The sequence below is a fragment of the Coccinella septempunctata genome, chromosome 2, assembly GCF_907165205.1.
Source record: "Coccinella septempunctata chromosome 2, icCocSept1.1, whole genome shotgun sequence".
In the NCBI taxonomy this organism is placed as follows: Eukaryota; Metazoa; Arthropoda; class Insecta; order Coleoptera; family Coccinellidae; genus Coccinella; species Coccinella septempunctata.
Window position 1 is genome coordinate 24,967,834 of NC_058190.1, and position 19,972 is coordinate 24,987,805.

General features: G+C 36.7%; 1 protein-coding gene across 2 annotated transcripts in view; it reads left to right on the forward strand.

The window, feature by feature from the left end:
* Nucleotides 1-100: 100 nt before the first annotated feature.
* The window catches only part of LOC123306758 (zinc finger SWIM domain-containing protein 4-like), a 198,380-nt gene continuing 178,508 nt past the window's right edge, over nucleotides 101-19,972 (forward strand). For both annotated transcript variants that reach the window (XM_044888887.1, XM_044888888.1), the window contains exon 1: nucleotides 101-483. In XM_044888887.1, the coding sequence (XP_044744822.1) occupies nucleotides 135-483 (349 nt within the window). In that variant the 5' untranslated portion in view covers nucleotides 101-134. The remainder of the gene's footprint in view (nucleotides 484-19,972) is intronic.

Genomic DNA, 19,972 nt, shown 5'->3' on the forward strand with positions numbered 1-19,972 from the left:
TAATAATTTAATATTTTGATTACTTCGTCGAATAGTTTGTTGTACATTCTGTTAAATATGGCAGCACCGCAAGCGTCTCCCTTCCTCGTCTCGTATGTTCACTCGAGACTTCAGTCAGTGAGAGTGCGTTGTAGATGGCACAAGCCAAGCGGGTTTGCTGCTCCCGTGGCAGCGTAAACGGGGTGGCTTTGCTCAAGGACCCGAGTCCTTGCAGCCCCGACACCCTTTTAGACATCACGGCTAAAAAAGTGGCCGAAACAATCCCTTTTCAACGTATAGAGGAGCGTTATGACCGTATACCCGAACCTGTGCAGAGACGTATTATTTTTTGGTCGTTTCCTCGAAATGAACGTGATATTTGTATGTACTCATCGTTGTCGCAAGTGCCCCCAGTGAATTCGAGTGCCGAGCCACAGAATCTGTCTTTCTGCAAAGGATTAAAACTGCTTGAGACCGGTTGTGTGGATAACGTCTTGCAAGTTGGTAAGTTTAAATTTCTCCTCACCCTCGTAACTACGTATTCGTTATCGGGCGAATTTGATGATTCAGTGGGGTAGGAGTATTGAATATCTGTCAGTCCAAATTTATTGGATGCATCTTGAATGCGGTGCTGATCCCAGAATGCTTTTCTAATTTATTTTCTCTGTGGGATTTCGAGTTAGAGGGGCGTTTTTTAAACTGATTTCGAATTAAAATATACCTAACTAGTTATGCAGCTCGTTTGTATGGAATTCAATTCGAGGTTGTGGTGCTAATTAACTAAGTCTAGTGAGAAATCAACTACACTAAATGTCTGAGGTATACCTTGACCTCGAGTTGTTGATTTTCGGAAATTACAAAAACTTCCAGATATATCAATTTCTTTGTTTTGGTACCTAACGATTTGTGGTATCGCAACTATGGAATGAATATGAAAATATGTCAGAATATCGCTTCATGTTTAATATTTAGTATTTGTTATTGGGAAAGAAAGTTATCAAAATAATTTGGTTTATTTTGATTAATGTTGGTTTCTTCATTTATCACCATACAATATCCTTATGTCATTGTACGTACTCATTTAGTACCTACGTGGGTTTTCTTTACACTTCACGTGTCTTATTCCGATGAATTCTTCGAAGGACCAAGTTATGTTTTTCCAGTGACCATTCGTTAAGAGAAGGAAACAAAAAATACGAAGCTTTCAAGTATGTACCTACATAATAATTGCAGTTTGTTCATTGTGTTCGAACCATCATGGAATTTTGGTATTGACGACCACTGCGATGTATCCTCGGATGTATCTATAATATTTAAAGACCCTGTACAATAAATTACATATCCCCGAAATTATGGATATGACTCATTTGCATTCTTTATTGAAATTCACTGAAACTTTTTGTATTGAAGTTAATAGTCCTTAATTTTTTTCTCCATAATTAAGTATTGGCCACATCGAAGGCTACATTCATTGCCGTCTTTTACAGGACGTTTTTCAACGACATGCCAATATTTGAGGTAGCGTTTCTTGGACCCAATTCTAGGAAAAAACTCAACATAATATGTCAGGAATTACCTTACCGATTACCTTACTTGAGAGATACAGGTTGATAAAGTTTCGGGAATGAAATCTCTTTTTCGTAACTTCCGTGGTACGATTGTACGTCTTCAATGTATCAAGATGCGTTTTCTTGACTTATTTTGGAAAAAAAGTGGCACACCACTGCTTCTCCATAAAATGATATATATTTTCGGAATTCTCATTTATTTATGAACGAATTTAATCGTTTGCTTGCAAGTGACTTTTTCGCTTTAGAATAAATAATGAAACGTTTCTCATCAGATATTGAGCTCGTTTGATGATAAATGTTAATGAAGTCAAAAGAACGTACTTTCTTTTACTAACAATTTCAATGAAGGCGAAATTTCAATCTCGAACTGATTGACCTACGAGTTGACCTAAGAGGTTAATATTATCCTCGGTATTATCATACTTAATAACATTTAAACTAACTATGCCCGAAAGATTTGATGCAAGACTTCGCGAAATTTCTTAATTTATAAAAAATGTAATATAATATAACCGGTGTGAACTTAGCAGCCACTTTCCAGCAGCCACTTCAGATCTAGCGGCCGTTTGACCAGTGGCGTCGGGTACTTTTTTTTTCGCGTACTATGCTTACTGAAATCGGTATTAGGTCTCGGAAATGAATGAATTCTTTCAAAACTAGAGTGTTTATTCATAAGAAGATGATAAATACTATTTGAAAGATTTTTTATTCCAAGAATGTTGAAGTGTCAGTACCAGCCATAAAATGGATATTCGAAATATAATCGAAAATAGGTCTAAAAAATGAATAAAGGGTTTGAAATTCGGTGTATGTATTTATAAACCCTCAAGGAACGATATTCCAAGAGCTTTTTCAGTTGCAGGACTTGGAAGGGTGAATTTCACCCCCTCTTCTCAGAGTCCATTGAATAAATCGAAAATAGGTCTTAAAAATGAATAAAGGGTTTGAAATTCGGTGTATGTATTTATGAACCCTCAAGGAACGATATTCCAAGAGCTTTTTCATTTGCAGGACTTGGAAGGGTGAATTTCACCCCTATTTCTAATAATGAAAAAAACATCGAAAATAGGTCTCAAAAATGAATAACGGGTTTGAAATTCGGTATATGTATTTATAAACCCTCAAGGAACGATATTACAAGAGCTTTTTCATTTGCAGGACTTGGAAGGGTGAATTTCACCCCCTCTTCTCAGAGTCCATTGAATAAATCGAAAATAGGTCTTAAAAATGAATAAAGGGTTTGAAATTCGGTGTATGTATTTATGAACCCTCAAGGAACGATATTCCAAGAGCTTTTTCATTTGCAGGACTTGGAAGGGTGAATTTCACCCCTATTTCTAATAATGAAAAAAACATCGAAAATAGGTCTCAAAAATGAATAAAGGGTTTGAAATTCGGTGTATGTATTTATGAACCCTCAAGGAACGATATTCCGAGAGCTTTTTCATTTGCAGGACTTGAAAGGGTGAATTTCACCCCCTCTCCTCAGAGTCCACAGAAAAAATCGGAAATAGGTCTAAAAAATAAATAAGGGGTTTGAAATTCGGTGTATGTATTTATAAACCCTCAAGGAACGATATTCCAAGAGCTTTTTCATTTGCAGGACTTGAAAGGGTGAATTTCACCCCCTTTCCTCAGAGCCCACAGAATAATTCGAAAATAGGTCTTAAAAATGAATAAAGGGTTTGAAATTCGGTGTATGTATTTATGAACCCTCAAGGAACCATATTCCAAGAGATTTTTCATTTGCAGGACTTGGAAGGGTGAATTTCACCCCTATTTCTAATAATAAAAAAAACATCGAAAATACGTCTCAAAAATGAATAAAGGGTTTGAAATTCGGTGTATGTATTTATGAACCCTCAAGGAACCATATTCCAAGAGCTTTTTCATTTGCAGGACTTGGAAGGGTGAGTTTCACCCCCTCTCCTCAGAGTCCACAGAAAAAATCGGAAATAGGTCTAAAAAATAAATAAAGAGTTTGAAATTCGGTGTATGTATTTATAAGCCCTCAAGGAACGATATTTCAAGAGCTTTTTCATTTGCAGGACTTGGAAGGGTGAATTTCACCCCCTTTCCTCAGAGTCCACAGAATAATTCGAAAATAGGTCTTAAAAAATGAATAAAGGGTTTGAAATTCGGTGTATGTATTTATGAACCCTCAGGGAACGATATTCCAAGAGCTTTTTCATTTGCAGGACTTGGAAGGGTGAATTTCACCCCCTCTCCTCAGAGTCCACAAAATAATTCGAAAATAGGTCTAGAAAATGAGAAAAGGGTTTGAAATTCGGTGTATGTATTTATGAACCCTCAAGGAACGATATTCCGAGAGCTTTTTCATTTGCAGGAATTGGAAGGGTGAATTTCACCCCCCTTCCTCAGAGTCCACAGAATAATTCGAAAATAGGTCTTAAAAATGAATAAAGGGTTTGAAATTCGGTGTATGTATTTATGAACCCTCAAGGAACGATATTCCAAGAGCTTTTTCATTTGCAGGACTTGGAAGGGTGAATTTCACCCCCTCTCCTCAGAGTCCACAAAATAATTCGAAAATAGGTCTAGAAAATGAGAAAAGGGTTTGAAATTCGGTGTATGTATTTATGAACCCGCAAGGAACGATATTCCAAGAGCTTTTTCATTTGCAGGACTTGGAAGGGTGAATTTCACCCCTATTTCTAATAATGAAAAAAACATCGAAAATAGGTCTCAAAAATGAATAAAGGGTTTGAAATTCGGTGTATGTATTTATAAACCCTCAAGGAACGATATTCCAAGAGCTTTTTCATTTGCAGGACTTGGAAGGGTGAATTTCACCCCCTCTCCTCAGAGTCCACAGAATAAATCGAAAATAGGTCTTAAAAATGAATAAAGGGTTTGAAATTCGGTGTATGTATTTATAAACCCCCAAGAAACGATATTCCAAGAGCGTTTTCATTTGCAGGACTTGGAAGGGTGAATTTCACCCCCTCTCCTCAGAGTCCACAAAATAATTCGAAAATAGGTCTTAAAAATGAATAAAGGGTTTGAAATTCGGTGTATGTATTTATGAACCCTCAAGGAACCATATTCCAAGAGATTTTTCATTTGCAGGACTTGGAAGGGTGAATTTCACGCCCTCTCCTCAGAGTCCACAGAATAAATCGAAAATAGGTCTTAAAAATGAATAAAGGTTTGAAATTCGGTGTATGTATTTATAAACCCCCAAGAAACGATATTCCAAGAGCGTTTTCATTTGCAGGACTTGGAAGGGTGAATTTCACCCCCTCTCCTCAGAGTCCACAAAATAATTCGAAAATAGGTCTAGAAAATGAGAAAAGGGTTTGAAATTCGGTGTATGTATTTATGAACCCGCAAGGAACGATATTCCAAGAGCTTTTTCATTTGCAGGACTTGGAAGGGTGAATTTCACCCCTATTTCTAATAATGAAAAAAACATCGAAAATAGGTCTCAAAAATGAATAAAGGGTTTGAAATTCGGTGTATGTATTTATGAACCCTCAAGGAACGATATTCCGAGAGCTTTTTCATTTGCAGGACTTGAAAGGGTGAATTTCACCTCCTTTCCTCAGAGTCCACAGAATAATTCGAAAATAGGTCTTAAAAATGAAAAAAGGGTTTGAAATTCGGTGTATGTATTTATGAACCCTCAAGGAACCATATTCCAAGAGCTTTTTCATTTGCAGGACTTGGAAGGGTGAATTTCACCCCCTCTTCTCAGAGTCCATTGAATAAATCGAAAATAGGTCTTAAAAATGAATAAAGGGTTTGAAATTCGGTGTATGTATTTATGAACCCGCAAGGAACGATATTCCAAGAGCTTTTTCATTTGCAGGACTTGAAAGGGTGAATTTCACCCCTATTTCTAATAATGAAAAAAACATCGAAAATAGGTCTCAAAAATGAATAAAGGGTTTGAAATTCGGTGTATGTATTTATAAACCCTCAAGGAACGATATTCCAAGAGCTTTTTCATTTGCAGGACTTGGAAGGGTGAATTTCACCCCCTCTCCTCAGAGTCCACAGAATAATTCGAAAATAGGTCTTAAAAATGAATAAAGGGTTTGAAATTCGGTGTATGTATTTATGAACCCGCAAGGAACGATATTCCAAGAGCTTTTTCATTTGCAGGACTTGGAAGGGTGAATTTCACCCCTATTTCTAATAATGAAAAAAACATCGAAAATAGGACCGGTGTGAACTTAGCAGCCACTTTCCAGCAGCCACTTCAGATCTAGCGGCCGTTTGACCAGTGGCGTCGGGTACTTTTTTTTTCGCGTACTATGCTTACTGAAATCGGTATTAGGTCTCGGAAATGAATGAATTCTTTCAAAACTAGAGTGTTTATTCATAAGAAGATGATAAATACTATTTGAAAGATTTTTTATTCCAAGAATGTTGAAGTGTCAGTACCAGCCATAAAATGGATATTCGAAATATAATCGAAAATAGGTCTAAAAAATGAATAAAGGGTTTGAAATTCGGTGTATGTATTTATAAACCCTCAAGGAACGATATTCCAAGAGCTTTTTCATTTGCAGGACTTGGAAGGGTGAATTTCACCCCCTCTTCTCAGAGTCCATTGAATAAATCGAAAATAGGTCTTAAAAATGAATAAAGGGTTTGAAATTCGGTGTATGTATTTATAAACCCTCAAGGAACGATATTCCAAGAGCTTTTTCATTTGCAGGACTTGAAAGGGTGAATTTCACCCCCTTTCCTCAGAGCCCACAGAATAATTCGAAAATAGGTCTTAAAAATGAATAAAGGGTTTGAAATTCGGTGTATGTATTTATGAACCCTCAAGGAACCATATTCCAAGAGATTTTTCATTTGCAGGACTTGGAAGGGTGAATTTCACCCCCCTTCCTCAGAGTCCACAGAATAATTCGAAAATAGGTCTTAAAAATGAATAAAGGGTTTGAAATTCGGTGTATGTATTTATAAACCCTCAAGGAACGATATTCCAAGAGCTTTTTCATTTGCAGGACTTGGAAGGGTGAATTTCACCCCTATTTCTAATAATGAAAAAAACATCGAAAATAGGTCTCAAAAATGAATAAAGGGTTTGAAATTCGGTGTATGTATTTATGAACCCTCAAGGAACGATATTCCGAGAGCTTTTTCATTTGCAGGACTTGAAAGGGTGAATTTCACCCCCTCTCCTCAGAGTCCACAGAAAAAATCGGAAATAGGTCTAAAAATATAAATAAATATAAATCTAAAAATATCGTTCCTTGAGGGTTTATAAATACATACACCGAATTTCAAACCCTTTATTCATTTTTAAGACCTATTTTCGAATTATTTTGTGGACTCTGAGGAGAGGGGGTGAAATTCACCCTTCCAAGTCCTGCAAATGAAAACGCTCTTGGAATATCGTTTCTTGGGGGTTTATAAATACATACACCGAATTTCAAACCCTTTATTCATTTTTAAGACCTATTTTCGATTTATTCTGTGGACTCTGAGGAGAGGGCGTGAAATTCACCCTTCCAAGTCCTGCAAATGAAAAATCTCTTGGAATATGGTTCCTTGAGGGTTCATAAATACATACACCGAATTTCAAACCCTTTATTCATTTTTAAGACCTATTTTCGATTTATTCTGTGGACTCTGAGGAGAGGGCGTGAAATTCACCCTTCCAAGTCCTGCAAATGAAAAATCTCTTGGAATATGGTTCCTTGAGGGTTCATAAATACATACACCGAATTTCAAACCCTTTATTCATTTTTAAGACCTATTTTCGAATTATTTTGTGGACTCTGAGGAGAGGGGGTGAAATTCACCCTTCCAAGTCCTGCAAATGAAAACGCTCTTGGAATATCGTTTCTTGGGGGTTTATAAATACATACACCGAATTTCAAACCCTTTATTCATTTTTAAGACCTATTTTCGATTTATTCTGTGGACTCTGAGGAGAGGGGGTGAAATTCACCCTTCCAAGTCCTGCAAATGAAAAAGCTCTTGGAATATCGTTCCTTGAGGGTTTATAAATACATACACCGAATTTCAAACCCTTTATTCATTTTTGAGACCTATTTTCGATGTTTTTTTCATTATTAGAAATAGGGGTGAAATTCACCCTTCCAAGTCCTGCAAATGAAAAAGCTCTTGGAATATCGTTCCTTGCGGGTTCATAAATACATACACCGAATTTCAAACCCTTTATTCATTTTTAAGACCTATTTTCGAATTATTCTGTGGACTCTGAGGAGAGGGGGTGAAATTCACCCTTCCAAGTCCTGCAAATGAAAAAGCTCTTGGAATATCGTTCCTTGAGGGTTTATAAATACATACACCGAATTTCAAACCCTTTATTCATTTTTGAGACCTATTTTCGATGTTTTTTTCATTATTAGAAATAGGGGTGAAATTCACCCTTTCAAGTCCTGCAAATGAAAAAGCTCTTGGAATATCGTTCCTTGCGGGTTCATAAATACATACACCGAATTTCAAACCCTTTATTCATTTTTAAGACCTATTTTCGATTTATTCAATGGACTCTGAGAAGAGGGGGTGAAATTCACCCTTCCAAGTCCTGCAAATGAAAAAGCTCTTGGAATATGGTTCCTTGAGGGTTCATAAATACATACACCGAATTTCAAACCCTTTTTTCATTTTTAAGACCTATTTTCGAATTATTCTGTGGACTCTGAGGAAAGGAGGTGAAATTCACCCTTTCAAGTCCTGCAAATGAAAAAGCTCTCGGAATATCGTTCCTTGAGGGTTCATAAATACATACACCGAATTTCAAACCCTTTATTCATTTTTGAGACCTATTTTCGATGTTTTTTTCATTATTAGAAATAGGGGTGAAATTCACCCTTCCAAGTCCTGCAAATGAAAAAGCTCTTGGAATATCGTTCCTTGCGGGTTCATAAATACATACACCGAATTTCAAACCCTTTTCTCATTTTCTAGACCTATTTTCGAATTATTTTGTGGACTCTGAGGAGAGGGGGTGAAATTCACCCTTCCAAGTCCTGCAAATGAAAACGCTCTTGGAATATCGTTTCTTGGGGGTTTATAAATACATACACCGAATTTCAAACCTTTATTCATTTTTAAGACCTATTTTCGATTTATTCTGTGGACTCTGAGGAGAGGGCGTGAAATTCACCCTTCCAAGTCCTGCAAATGAAAAATCTCTTGGAATATGGTTCCTTGAGGGTTCATAAATACATACACCGAATTTCAAACCCTTTATTCATTTTTAAGACCTATTTTCGAATTATTTTGTGGACTCTGAGGAGAGGGGGTGAAATTCACCCTTCCAAGTCCTGCAAATGAAAACGCTCTTGGAATATCGTTTCTTGGGGGTTTATAAATACATACACCGAATTTCAAACCCTTTATTCATTTTTAAGACCTATTTTCGATTTATTCTGTGGACTCTGAGGAGAGGGGGTGAAATTCACCCTTCCAAGTCCTGCAAATGAAAAAGCTCTTGGAATATCGTTCCTTGAGGGTTTATAAATACATACACCGAATTTCAAACCCTTTATTCATTTTTGAGACCTATTTTCGATGTTTTTTTCATTATTAGAAATAGGGGTGAAATTCACCCTTCCAAGTCCTGCAAATGAAAAAGCTCTTGGAATATCGTTCCTTGCGGGTTCATAAATACATACACCGAATTTCAAACCCTTTATTCATTTTTAAGACCTATTTTCGAATTATTCTGTGGACTCTGAGGAGAGGGGGTGAAATTCACCCTTCCAAGTCCTGCAAATGAAAAAGCTCTTGGAATATCGTTCCTTGAGGGTTTATAAATACATACACCGAATTTCAAACCCTTTATTCATTTTTGAGACCTATTTTCGATGTTTTTTTCATTATTAGAAATAGGGGTGAAATTCACCCTTTCAAGTCCTGCAAATGAAAAAGCTCTTGGAATATCGTTCCTTGCGGGTTCATAAATACATACACCGAATTTCAAACCCTTTATTCATTTTTAAGACCTATTTTCGATTTATTCAATGGACTCTGAGAAGAGGGGGTGAAATTCACCCTTCCAAGTCCTGCAAATGAAAAAGCTCTTGGAATATGGTTCCTTGAGGGTTCATAAATACATACACCGAATTTCAAACCCTTTTTTCATTTTTAAGACCTATTTTCGAATTATTCTGTGGACTCTGAGGAAAGGAGGTGAAATTCACCCTTTCAAGTCCTGCAAATGAAAAAGCTCTCGGAATATCGTTCCTTGAGGGTTCATAAATACATACACCGAATTTCAAACCCTTTATTCATTTTTGAGACCTATTTTCGATGTTTTTTTCATTATTAGAAATAGGGGTGAAATTCACCCTTCCAAGTCCTGCAAATGAAAAAGCTCTTGGAATATCGTTCCTTGCGGGTTCATAAATACATACACCGAATTTCAAACCCTTTTCTCATTTTCTAGACCTATTTTCGAATTATTTTGTGGACTCTGAGGAGAGGGGGTGAAATTCACCCTTCCAAGTCCTGCAAATGAAAACGCTCTTGGAATATCGTTTCTTGGGGGTTTATAAATACATACACCGAATTTCAAACCTTTATTCATTTTTAAGACCTATTTTCGATTTATTCTGTGGACTCTGAGGAGAGGGCGTGAAATTCACCCTTCCAAGTCCTGCAAATGAAAAATCTCTTGGAATATGGTTCCTTGAGGGTTCATAAATACATACACCGAATTTCAAACCCTTTATTCATTTTTAAGACCTATTTTCGAATTATTTTGTGGACTCTGAGGAGAGGGGGTGAAATTCACCCTTCCAAGTCCTGCAAATGAAAACGCTCTTGGAATATCGTTTCTTGGGGGTTTATAAATACATACACCGAATTTCAAACCCTTTATTCATTTTTAAGACCTATTTTCGATTTATTCTGTGGACTCTGAGGAGAGGGGGTGAAATTCACCCTTCCAAGTCCTGCAAATGAAAAAGCTCTTGGAATATCGTTCCTTGAGGGTTTATAAATACATACACCGAATTTCAAACCCTTTATTCATTTTTGAGACCTATTTTCGATGTTTTTTTCATTATTAGAAATAGGGGTGAAATTCACCCTTCCAAGTCCTGCAAATGAAAAAGCTCTTGGAATATCGTTCCTTGCGGGTTCATAAATACATACACCGAATTTCAAACCCTTTTCTCATTTTCTAGACCTATTTTCGAATTATTTTGTGGACTCTGAGGAGAGGGGGTGAAATTCACCCTTCCAAGTCCTGCAAATGAAAAAGCTCTTGGAATATCGTTCCTTGAGGGTTCATAAATACATACACCGAATTTCAAACCCTTTATTCATTTTTAAGACCTATTTTCGAATTATTCTGTGGACTCTGAGGAAGGGGGGTGAAATTCACCCTTCCAATTCCTGCAAATGAAAAAGCTCTCGGAATATCGTTCCTTGAGGGTTCATAAATACATACACCGAATTTCAAACCCTTTTCTCATTTTCTAGACCTATTTTCGAATTATTTTGTGGACTCTGAGGAGAGGGGGTGAAATTCACCCTTCCAAGTCCTGCAAATGAAAAAGCTCTTGGAATATCGTTCCCTGAGGGTTCATAAATACATACACCGAATTTCAAACCCTTTATTCATTTTTTAAGACCTATTTTCGAATTATTCTGTGGACTCTGAGGAAAGGGGGTGAAATTCACCCTTCCAAGTCCTGCAAATGAAAAAGCTCTTGAAATATCGTTCCTTGAGGGCTTATAAATACATACACCGAATTTCAAACCCGTTATTCATTTTTGAGACCTATTTTCGATATTTTTTTCATTATTAGAAATAGGGGTGAAATTCACCCTTCCAAGTCCTGCAAATGAAAAAGCTCTTGGAATATCGTTCCTTGAGGGTTCATAAATACATACACCGAATTTCAAACCCTTTATTCATTTTTAAGACCTATTTTCGAATTATTCTGTGGACTCTGAGGAAGGGGGGTGAAATTCACCCTTCCAAGTCCTGCAAATGAAAAATCTCTTGGAATATGGTTCCTTGAGGGTTCATAAATACATACACCGAATTTCAAACCCTTTATTCATTTTTAAGACCTATTTTCGAATTATTCTGTGGGCTCTGAGGAAAGGGGGTGAAATTCACCCTTTCAAGTCCTGCAAATGAAAAAGCTCTTGGAATATCGTTCCTTGAGGGTTTATAAATACATACACCGAATTTCAAACCCCTTATTTATTTTTTAGACCTATTTCCGATTTTTTCTGTGGACTCTGAGGAGAGGGGGTGAAATTCACCCTTTCAAGTCCTGCAAATGAAAAAGCTCTCGGAATATCGTTCCTTGAGGGTTCATAAATACATACACCGAATTTCAAACCCTTTATTCATTTTTGAGACCTATTTTCGATGTTTTTTTCATTATTAGAAATAGGGGTGAAATTCACCCTTCCAAGTCCTGCAAATGAAAAAGCTCTTGGAATATCGTTCCTTGCGGGTTCATAAATACATACACCGAATTTCAAACCCTTTATTCATTTTTAAGACCTATTTTCGAATTATTCTGTGGACTCTGAGGAGAGGGGGTGAAATTCACCCTTCCAAGTCCTGCAAATGAAAAAGCTCTTGGAATATCGTTCCTTGAGGGTTTATAAATACATACACCGAATTTCAAACCCTTTATTCATTTTTGAGACCTATTTTCGATGTTTTTTTCATTATTAGAAATAGGGGTGAAATTCACCCTTTCAAGTCCTGCAAATGAAAAAGCTCTTGGAATATCGTTCCTTGCGGGTTCATAAATACATACACCGAATTTCAAACCCTTTATTCATTTTTAAGACCTATTTTCGATTTATTCAATGGACTCTGAGAAGAGGGGGTGAAATTCACCCTTCCAAGTCCTGCAAATGAAAAAGCTCTTGGAATATGGTTCCTTGAGGGTTCATAAATACATACACCGAATTTCAAACCCTTTTTTCATTTTTAAGACCTATTTTCGAATTATTCTGTGGACTCTGAGGAAAGGAGGTGAAATTCACCCTTTCAAGTCCTGCAAATGAAAAAGCTCTCGGAATATCGTTCCTTGAGGGTTCATAAATACATACACCGAATTTCAAACCCTTTATTCATTTTTGAGACCTATTTTCGATGTTTTTTTCATTATTAGAAATAGGGGTGAAATTCACCCTTCCAAGTCCTGCAAATGAAAAAGCTCTTGGAATATCGTTCCTTGCGGGTTCATAAATACATACACCGAATTTCAAACCCTTTTCTCATTTTCTAGACCTATTTTCGAATTATTTTGTGGACTCTGAGGAGAGGGGGTGAAATTCACCCTTCCAAGTCCTGCAAATGAAAACGCTCTTGGAATATCGTTTCTTGGGGGTTTATAAATACATACACCGAATTTCAAACCTTTATTCATTTTTAAGACCTATTTTCGATTTATTCTGTGGACTCTGAGGAGAGGGCGTGAAATTCACCCTTCCAAGTCCTGCAAATGAAAAATCTCTTGGAATATGGTTCCTTGAGGGTTCATAAATACATACACCGAATTTCAAACCCTTTATTCATTTTTAAGACCTATTTTCGAATTATTTTGTGGACTCTGAGGAGAGGGGGTGAAATTCACCCTTCCAAGTCCTGCAAATGAAAACGCTCTTGGAATATCGTTTCTTGGGGGTTTATAAATACATACACCGAATTTCAAACCCTTTATTCATTTTTAAGACCTATTTTCGATTTATTCTGTGGACTCTGAGGAGAGGGGGTGAAATTCACCCTTCCAAGTCCTGCAAATGAAAAAGCTCTTGGAATATCGTTCCTTGAGGGTTTATAAATACATACACCGAATTTCAAACCCTTTATTCATTTTTGAGACCTATTTTCGATGTTTTTTTCATTATTAGAAATAGGGGTGAAATTCACCCTTCCAAGTCCTGCAAATGAAAAAGCTCTTGGAATATCGTTCCTTGCGGGTTCATAAATACATACACCGAATTTCAAACCCTTTTCTCATTTTCTAGACCTATTTTCGAATTATTTTGTGGACTCTGAGGAGAGGGGGTGAAATTCACCCTTCCAAGTCCTGCAAATGAAAAAGCTCTTGGAATATCGTTCCTTGAGGGTTCATAAATACATACACCGAATTTCAAACCCTTTATTCATTTTTAAGACCTATTTTCGAATTATTCTGTGGACTCTGAGGAAGGGGGGTGAAATTCACCCTTCCAATTCCTGCAAATGAAAAAGCTCTCGGAATATCGTTCCTTGAGGGTTCATAAATACATACACCGAATTTCAAACCCTTTTCTCATTTTCTAGACCTATTTTCGAATTATTTTGTGGACTCTGAGGAGAGGGGGTGAAATTCACCCTTCCAAGTCCTGCAAATGAAAAAGCTCTTGGAATATCGTTCCCTGAGGGTTCATAAATACATACACCGAATTTCAAACCCTTTATTCATTTTTTAAGACCTATTTTCGAATTATTCTGTGGACTCTGAGGAAAGGGGGTGAAATTCACCCTTCCAAGTCCTGCAAATGAAAAAGCTCTTGAAATATCGTTCCTTGAGGGCTTATAAATACATACACCGAATTTCAAACCCGTTATTCATTTTTGAGACCTATTTTCGATGTTTTTTTCATTATTAGAAATAGGGGTGAAATTCACCCTTCCAAGTCCTGCAAATGAAAAAGCTCTTGGAATATCGTTCCTTGAGGGTTCATAAATACATACACCGAATTTCAAACCCTTTATTCATTTTTAAGACCTATTTTCGAATTATTCTGTGGACTCTGAGGAAGGGGGGTGAAATTCACCCTTCCAAGTCCTGCAAATGAAAAATCTCTTGGAATATGGTTCCTTGAGGGTTCATAAATACATACACCGAATTTCAAACCCTTTATTCATTTTTAAGACCTATTTTCGAATTATTCTGTGGGCTCTGAGGAAAGGGGGTGAAATTCACCCTTTCAAGTCCTGCAAATGAAAAAGCTCTTGGAATATCGTTCCTTGAGGGTTTATAAATACATACACCGAATTTCAAACCCCTTATTTATTTTTTAGACCTATTTCCGATTTTTTCTGTGGACTCTGAGGAGAGGGGGTGAAATTCACCCTTTCAAGTCCTGCAAATGAAAAAGCTCTCGGAATATCGTTCCTTGAGGGTTCATAAATACATACACCGAATTTCAAACCCTTTATTCATTTTTGAGACCTATTTTCGATGTTTTTTTCATTATTAGAAATAGGGGTGAAATTCACCCTTCCAAGTCCTGCAAATGAAAAAGCTCTTGGAATATCGTTCCTTGAGGGTTTATAAATACATACACCGAATTTCAAACCCTTTATTCATTTTTAAGACCTATTTTCGAATTATTCTGTGGACTCTGAGGAAGGGGGGTGAAATTCACCCTTCCAAGTCCTGCAAATGAAAAATCTCTTGGAATATGGTTCCTTGAGGGTTCATAAATACATACACCGAATTTCAAACCCTTTATTCATTTTTAAGACCTATTTTCGAATTATTCTGTGGGCTCTGAGGAAAGGGGGTGAAATTCACCCTTTCAAGTCCTGCAAATGAAAAAGCTCTTGGAATATCGTTCCTTGAGGGTTTATAAATACATACACCGAATTTCAAACCCTTTATTCATTTTTAAGACCTATTTTCGATTTATTCAATGGACTCTGAGAAGAGGGGGTGAAATTCACCCTTCCAAGTCCTGCAAATGAAAAAGCTCTTGGAATATCGTTCCTTGAGGGTTTATAAATACATACACCGAATTTCAAACCCTTTATTCATTTTTTAGACCTATTTTCGATTATATTTCGAATATCCATTTTATGGCTGGTACTGACACTTCAACATTCTTGGAATAAAAAATCTTTCAAATAGTATTTATCATCTTCTTATGAATAAACACTCTAGTTTTGAAAGAATTCATTCATTTCCGAGACCTAATACCGATTTCAGTAAGCATAGTACGCGAAAAAAAAAGTACCCGACGCCACTGGTCAAACGGCCGCTAGATCTGAAGTGGCTGCTGGAAAGTGGCTGCTAAGTTCACACCGGTCCTATTTTCGATGTTTTTTTCATTATTAGAAATAGGGGTGAAATTCACCCTTCCAAGTCCTGCAAATGAAAAAGCTCTTGGAATATCGTTCCTTGCGGGTTCATAAATACATACACCGAATTTCAAACCCTTTATTCATTTTTAAGACCTATTTTCGAATTATTCTGTGGACTCTGAGGAGAGGGGGTGAAATTCACCCTTCCAAGTCCTGCAAATGAAAAAGCTCTTGGAATATCGTTCCTTGAGGGTTTATAAATACATACACCGAATTTCAAACCCTTTATTCATTTTTGAGACCTATTTTCGATGTTTTTTTCATTATTAGAAATAGGGGTGAAATTCACCCTTTCAAGTCCTGCAAATGAAAAAGCTCTTGGAATATCGTTCCTTGCGGGTTCATAAATACATACACCGAATTTCAAACCCTTTATTCATTTTTAAGACCTATTTTCGATTTATTCAATGGACTCTGAGAAGAGGGGGTGAAATTCACCCTTCCAAGTCCTGCAAATGAAAAAGCTCTTGGAATATGGTTCCTTGAGGGTTCATAAATACATACACCGAATTTCAAACCCTTTTTTCATTTTTAAGACCTATTTTCGAATTATTCTGTGGACTCTGAGGAAAGGAGGTGAAATTCACCCTTTCAAGTCCTGCAAATGAAAAAGCTCTCGGAATATCGTTCCTTGAGGGTTCATAAATACATACACCGAATTTCAAACCCTTTATTCATTTTTGAGACCTATTTTCGATGTTTTTTTCATTATTAGAAATAGGGGTGAAATTCACCCTTCCAAGTCCTGCAAATGAAAAAGCTCTTGGAATATCGTTCCTTGCGGGTTCATAAATACATACACCGAATTTCAAACCCTTTTCTCATTTTCTAGACCTATTTTCGAATTATTTTGTGGACTCTGAGGAGAGGGGGTGAAATTCACCCTTCCAAGTCCTGCAAATGAAAACGCTCTTGGAATATCGTTTCTTGGGGGTTTATAAATACATACACCGAATTTCAAACCTTTATTCATTTTTAAGACCTATTTTCGATTTATTCTGTGGACTCTGAGGAGAGGGCGTGAAATTCACCCTTCCAAGTCCTGCAAATGAAAAATCTCTTGGAATATGGTTCCTTGAGGGTTCATAAATACATACACCGAATTTCAAACCCTTTATTCATTTTTAAGACCTATTTTCGAATTATTTTGTGGACTCTGAGGAGAGGGGGTGAAATTCACCCTTCCAAGTCCTGCAAATGAAAACGCTCTTGGAATATCGTTTCTTGGGGGTTTATAAATACATACACCGAATTTCAAACCCTTTATTCATTTTTAAGACCTATTTTCGATTTATTCTGTGGACTCTGAGGAGAGGGGGTGAAATTCACCCTTCCAAGTCCTGCAAATGAAAAAGCTCTTGGAATATCGTTCCTTGAGGGTTTATAAATACATACACCGAATTTCAAACCCTTTATTCATTTTTGAGACCTATTTTCGATGTTTTTTTCATTATTAGAAATAGGGGTGAAATTCACCCTTCCAAGTCCTGCAAATGAAAAAGCTCTTGGAATATCGTTCCTTGCGGGTTCATAAATACATACACCGAATTTCAAACCCTTTTCTCATTTTCTAGACCTATTTTCGAATTATTTTGTGGACTCTGAGGAGAGGGGGTGAAATTCACCCTTCCAAGTCCTGCAAATGAAAAAGCTCTTGGAATATCGTTCCTTGAGGGTTCATAAATACATACACCGAATTTCAAACCCTTTATTCATTTTTAAGACCTATTTTCGAATTATTCTGTGGACTCTGAGGAAGGGGGGTGAAATTCACCCTTCCAATTCCTGCAAATGAAAAAGCTCTCGGAATATCGTTCCTTGAGGGTTCATAAATACATACACCGAATTTCAAACCCTTTTCTCATTTTCTAGACCTATTTTCGAATTATTTTGTGGACTCTGAGGAGAGGGGGTGAAATTCACCCTTCCAAGTCCTGCAAATGAAAAAGCTCTTGGAATATCGTTCCCTGAGGGTTCATAAATACATACACCGAATTTCAAACCCTTTATTCATTTTTTAAGACCTATTTTCGAATTATTCTGTGGACTCTGAGGAAAGGGGGTGAAATTCACCCTTCCAAGTCCTGCAAATGAAAAAGCTCTTGAAATATCGTTCCTTGAGGGCTTATAAATACATACACCGAATTTCAAACTCTTTATTTATTTTTTAGACCTATTTCCGATTTTTTCTGTGGACTCTGAGGAGAGGGGGTGAAACTCACCCTTCCAAGTCCTGCAAATGAAAAAGCTCTTGGAATATGGTTCCTTGAGGGTTCATAAATACATACACCGAATTTCAAACCCTTTATTCATTTTTGAGACGTATTTTCGATGTTTTTTTTATTATTAGAAATAGGGGTGAAATTCACCCTTCCAAGTCCTGCAAATGAAAAATCTCTTGGAATATGGTTCCTTGAGGGTTCATAAATACATACACCGAATTTCAAACCCTTTATTCATTTTTAAGACCTATTTTCGAATTATTCTGTGGGCTCTGAGGAAAGGGGGTGAAATTCACCCTTTCAAGTCCTGCAAATGAAAAAGCTCTTGGAATATCGTTCCTTGAGGGTTTATAAATACATACACCGAATTTCAAACCCCTTATTTATTTTTTAGACCTATTTCCGATTTTTTCTGTGGACTCTGAGGAGAGGGGGTGAAATTCACCCTTTCAAGTCCTGCAAATGAAAAAGCTCTCGGAATATCGTTCCTTGAGGGTTCATAAATACATACACCGAATTTCAAACCCTTTATTCATTTTTGAGACCTATTTTCGATGTTTTTTTCATTATTAGAAATAGGGGTGAAATTCACCCTTCCAAGTCCTGCAAATGAAAAAGCTCTTGGAATATCGTTCCTTGAGGGTTCATAAATACATACACCGAATTTCAAACCCTTTATTCATTTTTAAGACCTATTTTCGATTTATTCAATGGACTCTGAGAAGAGGGGGTGAAATTCACCCTTCCAAGTCCTGCAAATGAAAAAGCTCTTGTAATATCGTTCCTTGAGGGTTTATAAATACATATACCGAATTTCAAACCCGTTATTCATTTTTGAGACCTATTTTCGATGTTTTTTTCATTATTAGAAATAGGGGTGAAATTCACCCTTCCAAGTCCTGCAAATGAAAAAGCTCTTGGAATATCGTTCCTTGAGGGTTCATAAATACATACACCGAATTTCAAACCCTTTATTCATTTTTAAGACCTATTTTCGATTTATTCAATGGACTCTGAGAAGAGGGGGTGAAATTCACCCTTCCAAGTCCTGCAACTGAAAAAGCTCTTGGAATATCGTTCCTTGAGGGTTTATAAATACATACACCGAATTTCAAACCCTTTATTCATTTTTTAGACCTATTTTCGATTATATTTCGAATATCCATTTTATGGCTGGTACTGACACTTCAACATTCTTGGAATAAAAAATCTTTCAAATAGTATTTATCATCTTCTTATGAATAAACACTCTAGTTTTGAAAGAATTCATTCATTTCCGAGACCTAATACCGATTTCAGTAAGCATAGTACGCGAAAAAAAAAGTACCCGACGCCACTGGTCAAACGGCCGCTAGATCTGAAGTGGCTGCTGGAAAGTGGCTGCTAAGTTCACACCGGTGTGAACTTAGCAGCCACTTTCCAGCAGCCACTTCAGATCTAGCGGCCGTTTGACCAGTGGCGTCGGGTACTTTTTTTTTCGCGTACTATGCTTACTGAAATCGGTATTAGGTCTCGGAAATGAATGAATTCTTTCAAAACTAGAGTGTTTATTCATAAGAAGATGATAAATACTATTTGAAAGATTTTTTATTCCAAGAATGTTGAAGTGTCAGTACCAGCCATAAAATGGATATTCGAAATATAATCGAAAATAGGTCTAAAAAATGAATAAAGGGTTTGAAATTCGGTGTATGTATTTATAAACCCTCAAGGAACGATATTCCAAGAGCTTTTTCATTTGCAGGACTTGGAAGGGTGAATTTCACCCCCTCTTCTCAGAGTCCATTGAATAAATCGAAAATAGGTCTTAAAAATGAATAAAGGGTTTGAAATTCGGTGTATGTATTTATAAACCCTCAAGGAACGATATTCCAAGAGCTTTTTCATTTGCAGGACTTGAAAGGGTGAATTTCACCCCCTTTCCTCAGAGCCCACAGAATAATTCGAAAATAGGTCTTAAAAATGAATAAAGGGTTTGAAATTCGGTGTATGTATTTATGAACCCTCAAGGAACCATATTCCAAGAGATTTTTCATTTGCAGGACTTGGAAGGGTGAATTTCACCCCCCTTCCTCAGAGTCCACAGAATAATTCGAAAATAGGTCTTAAAAATGAATAAAGGGTTTGAA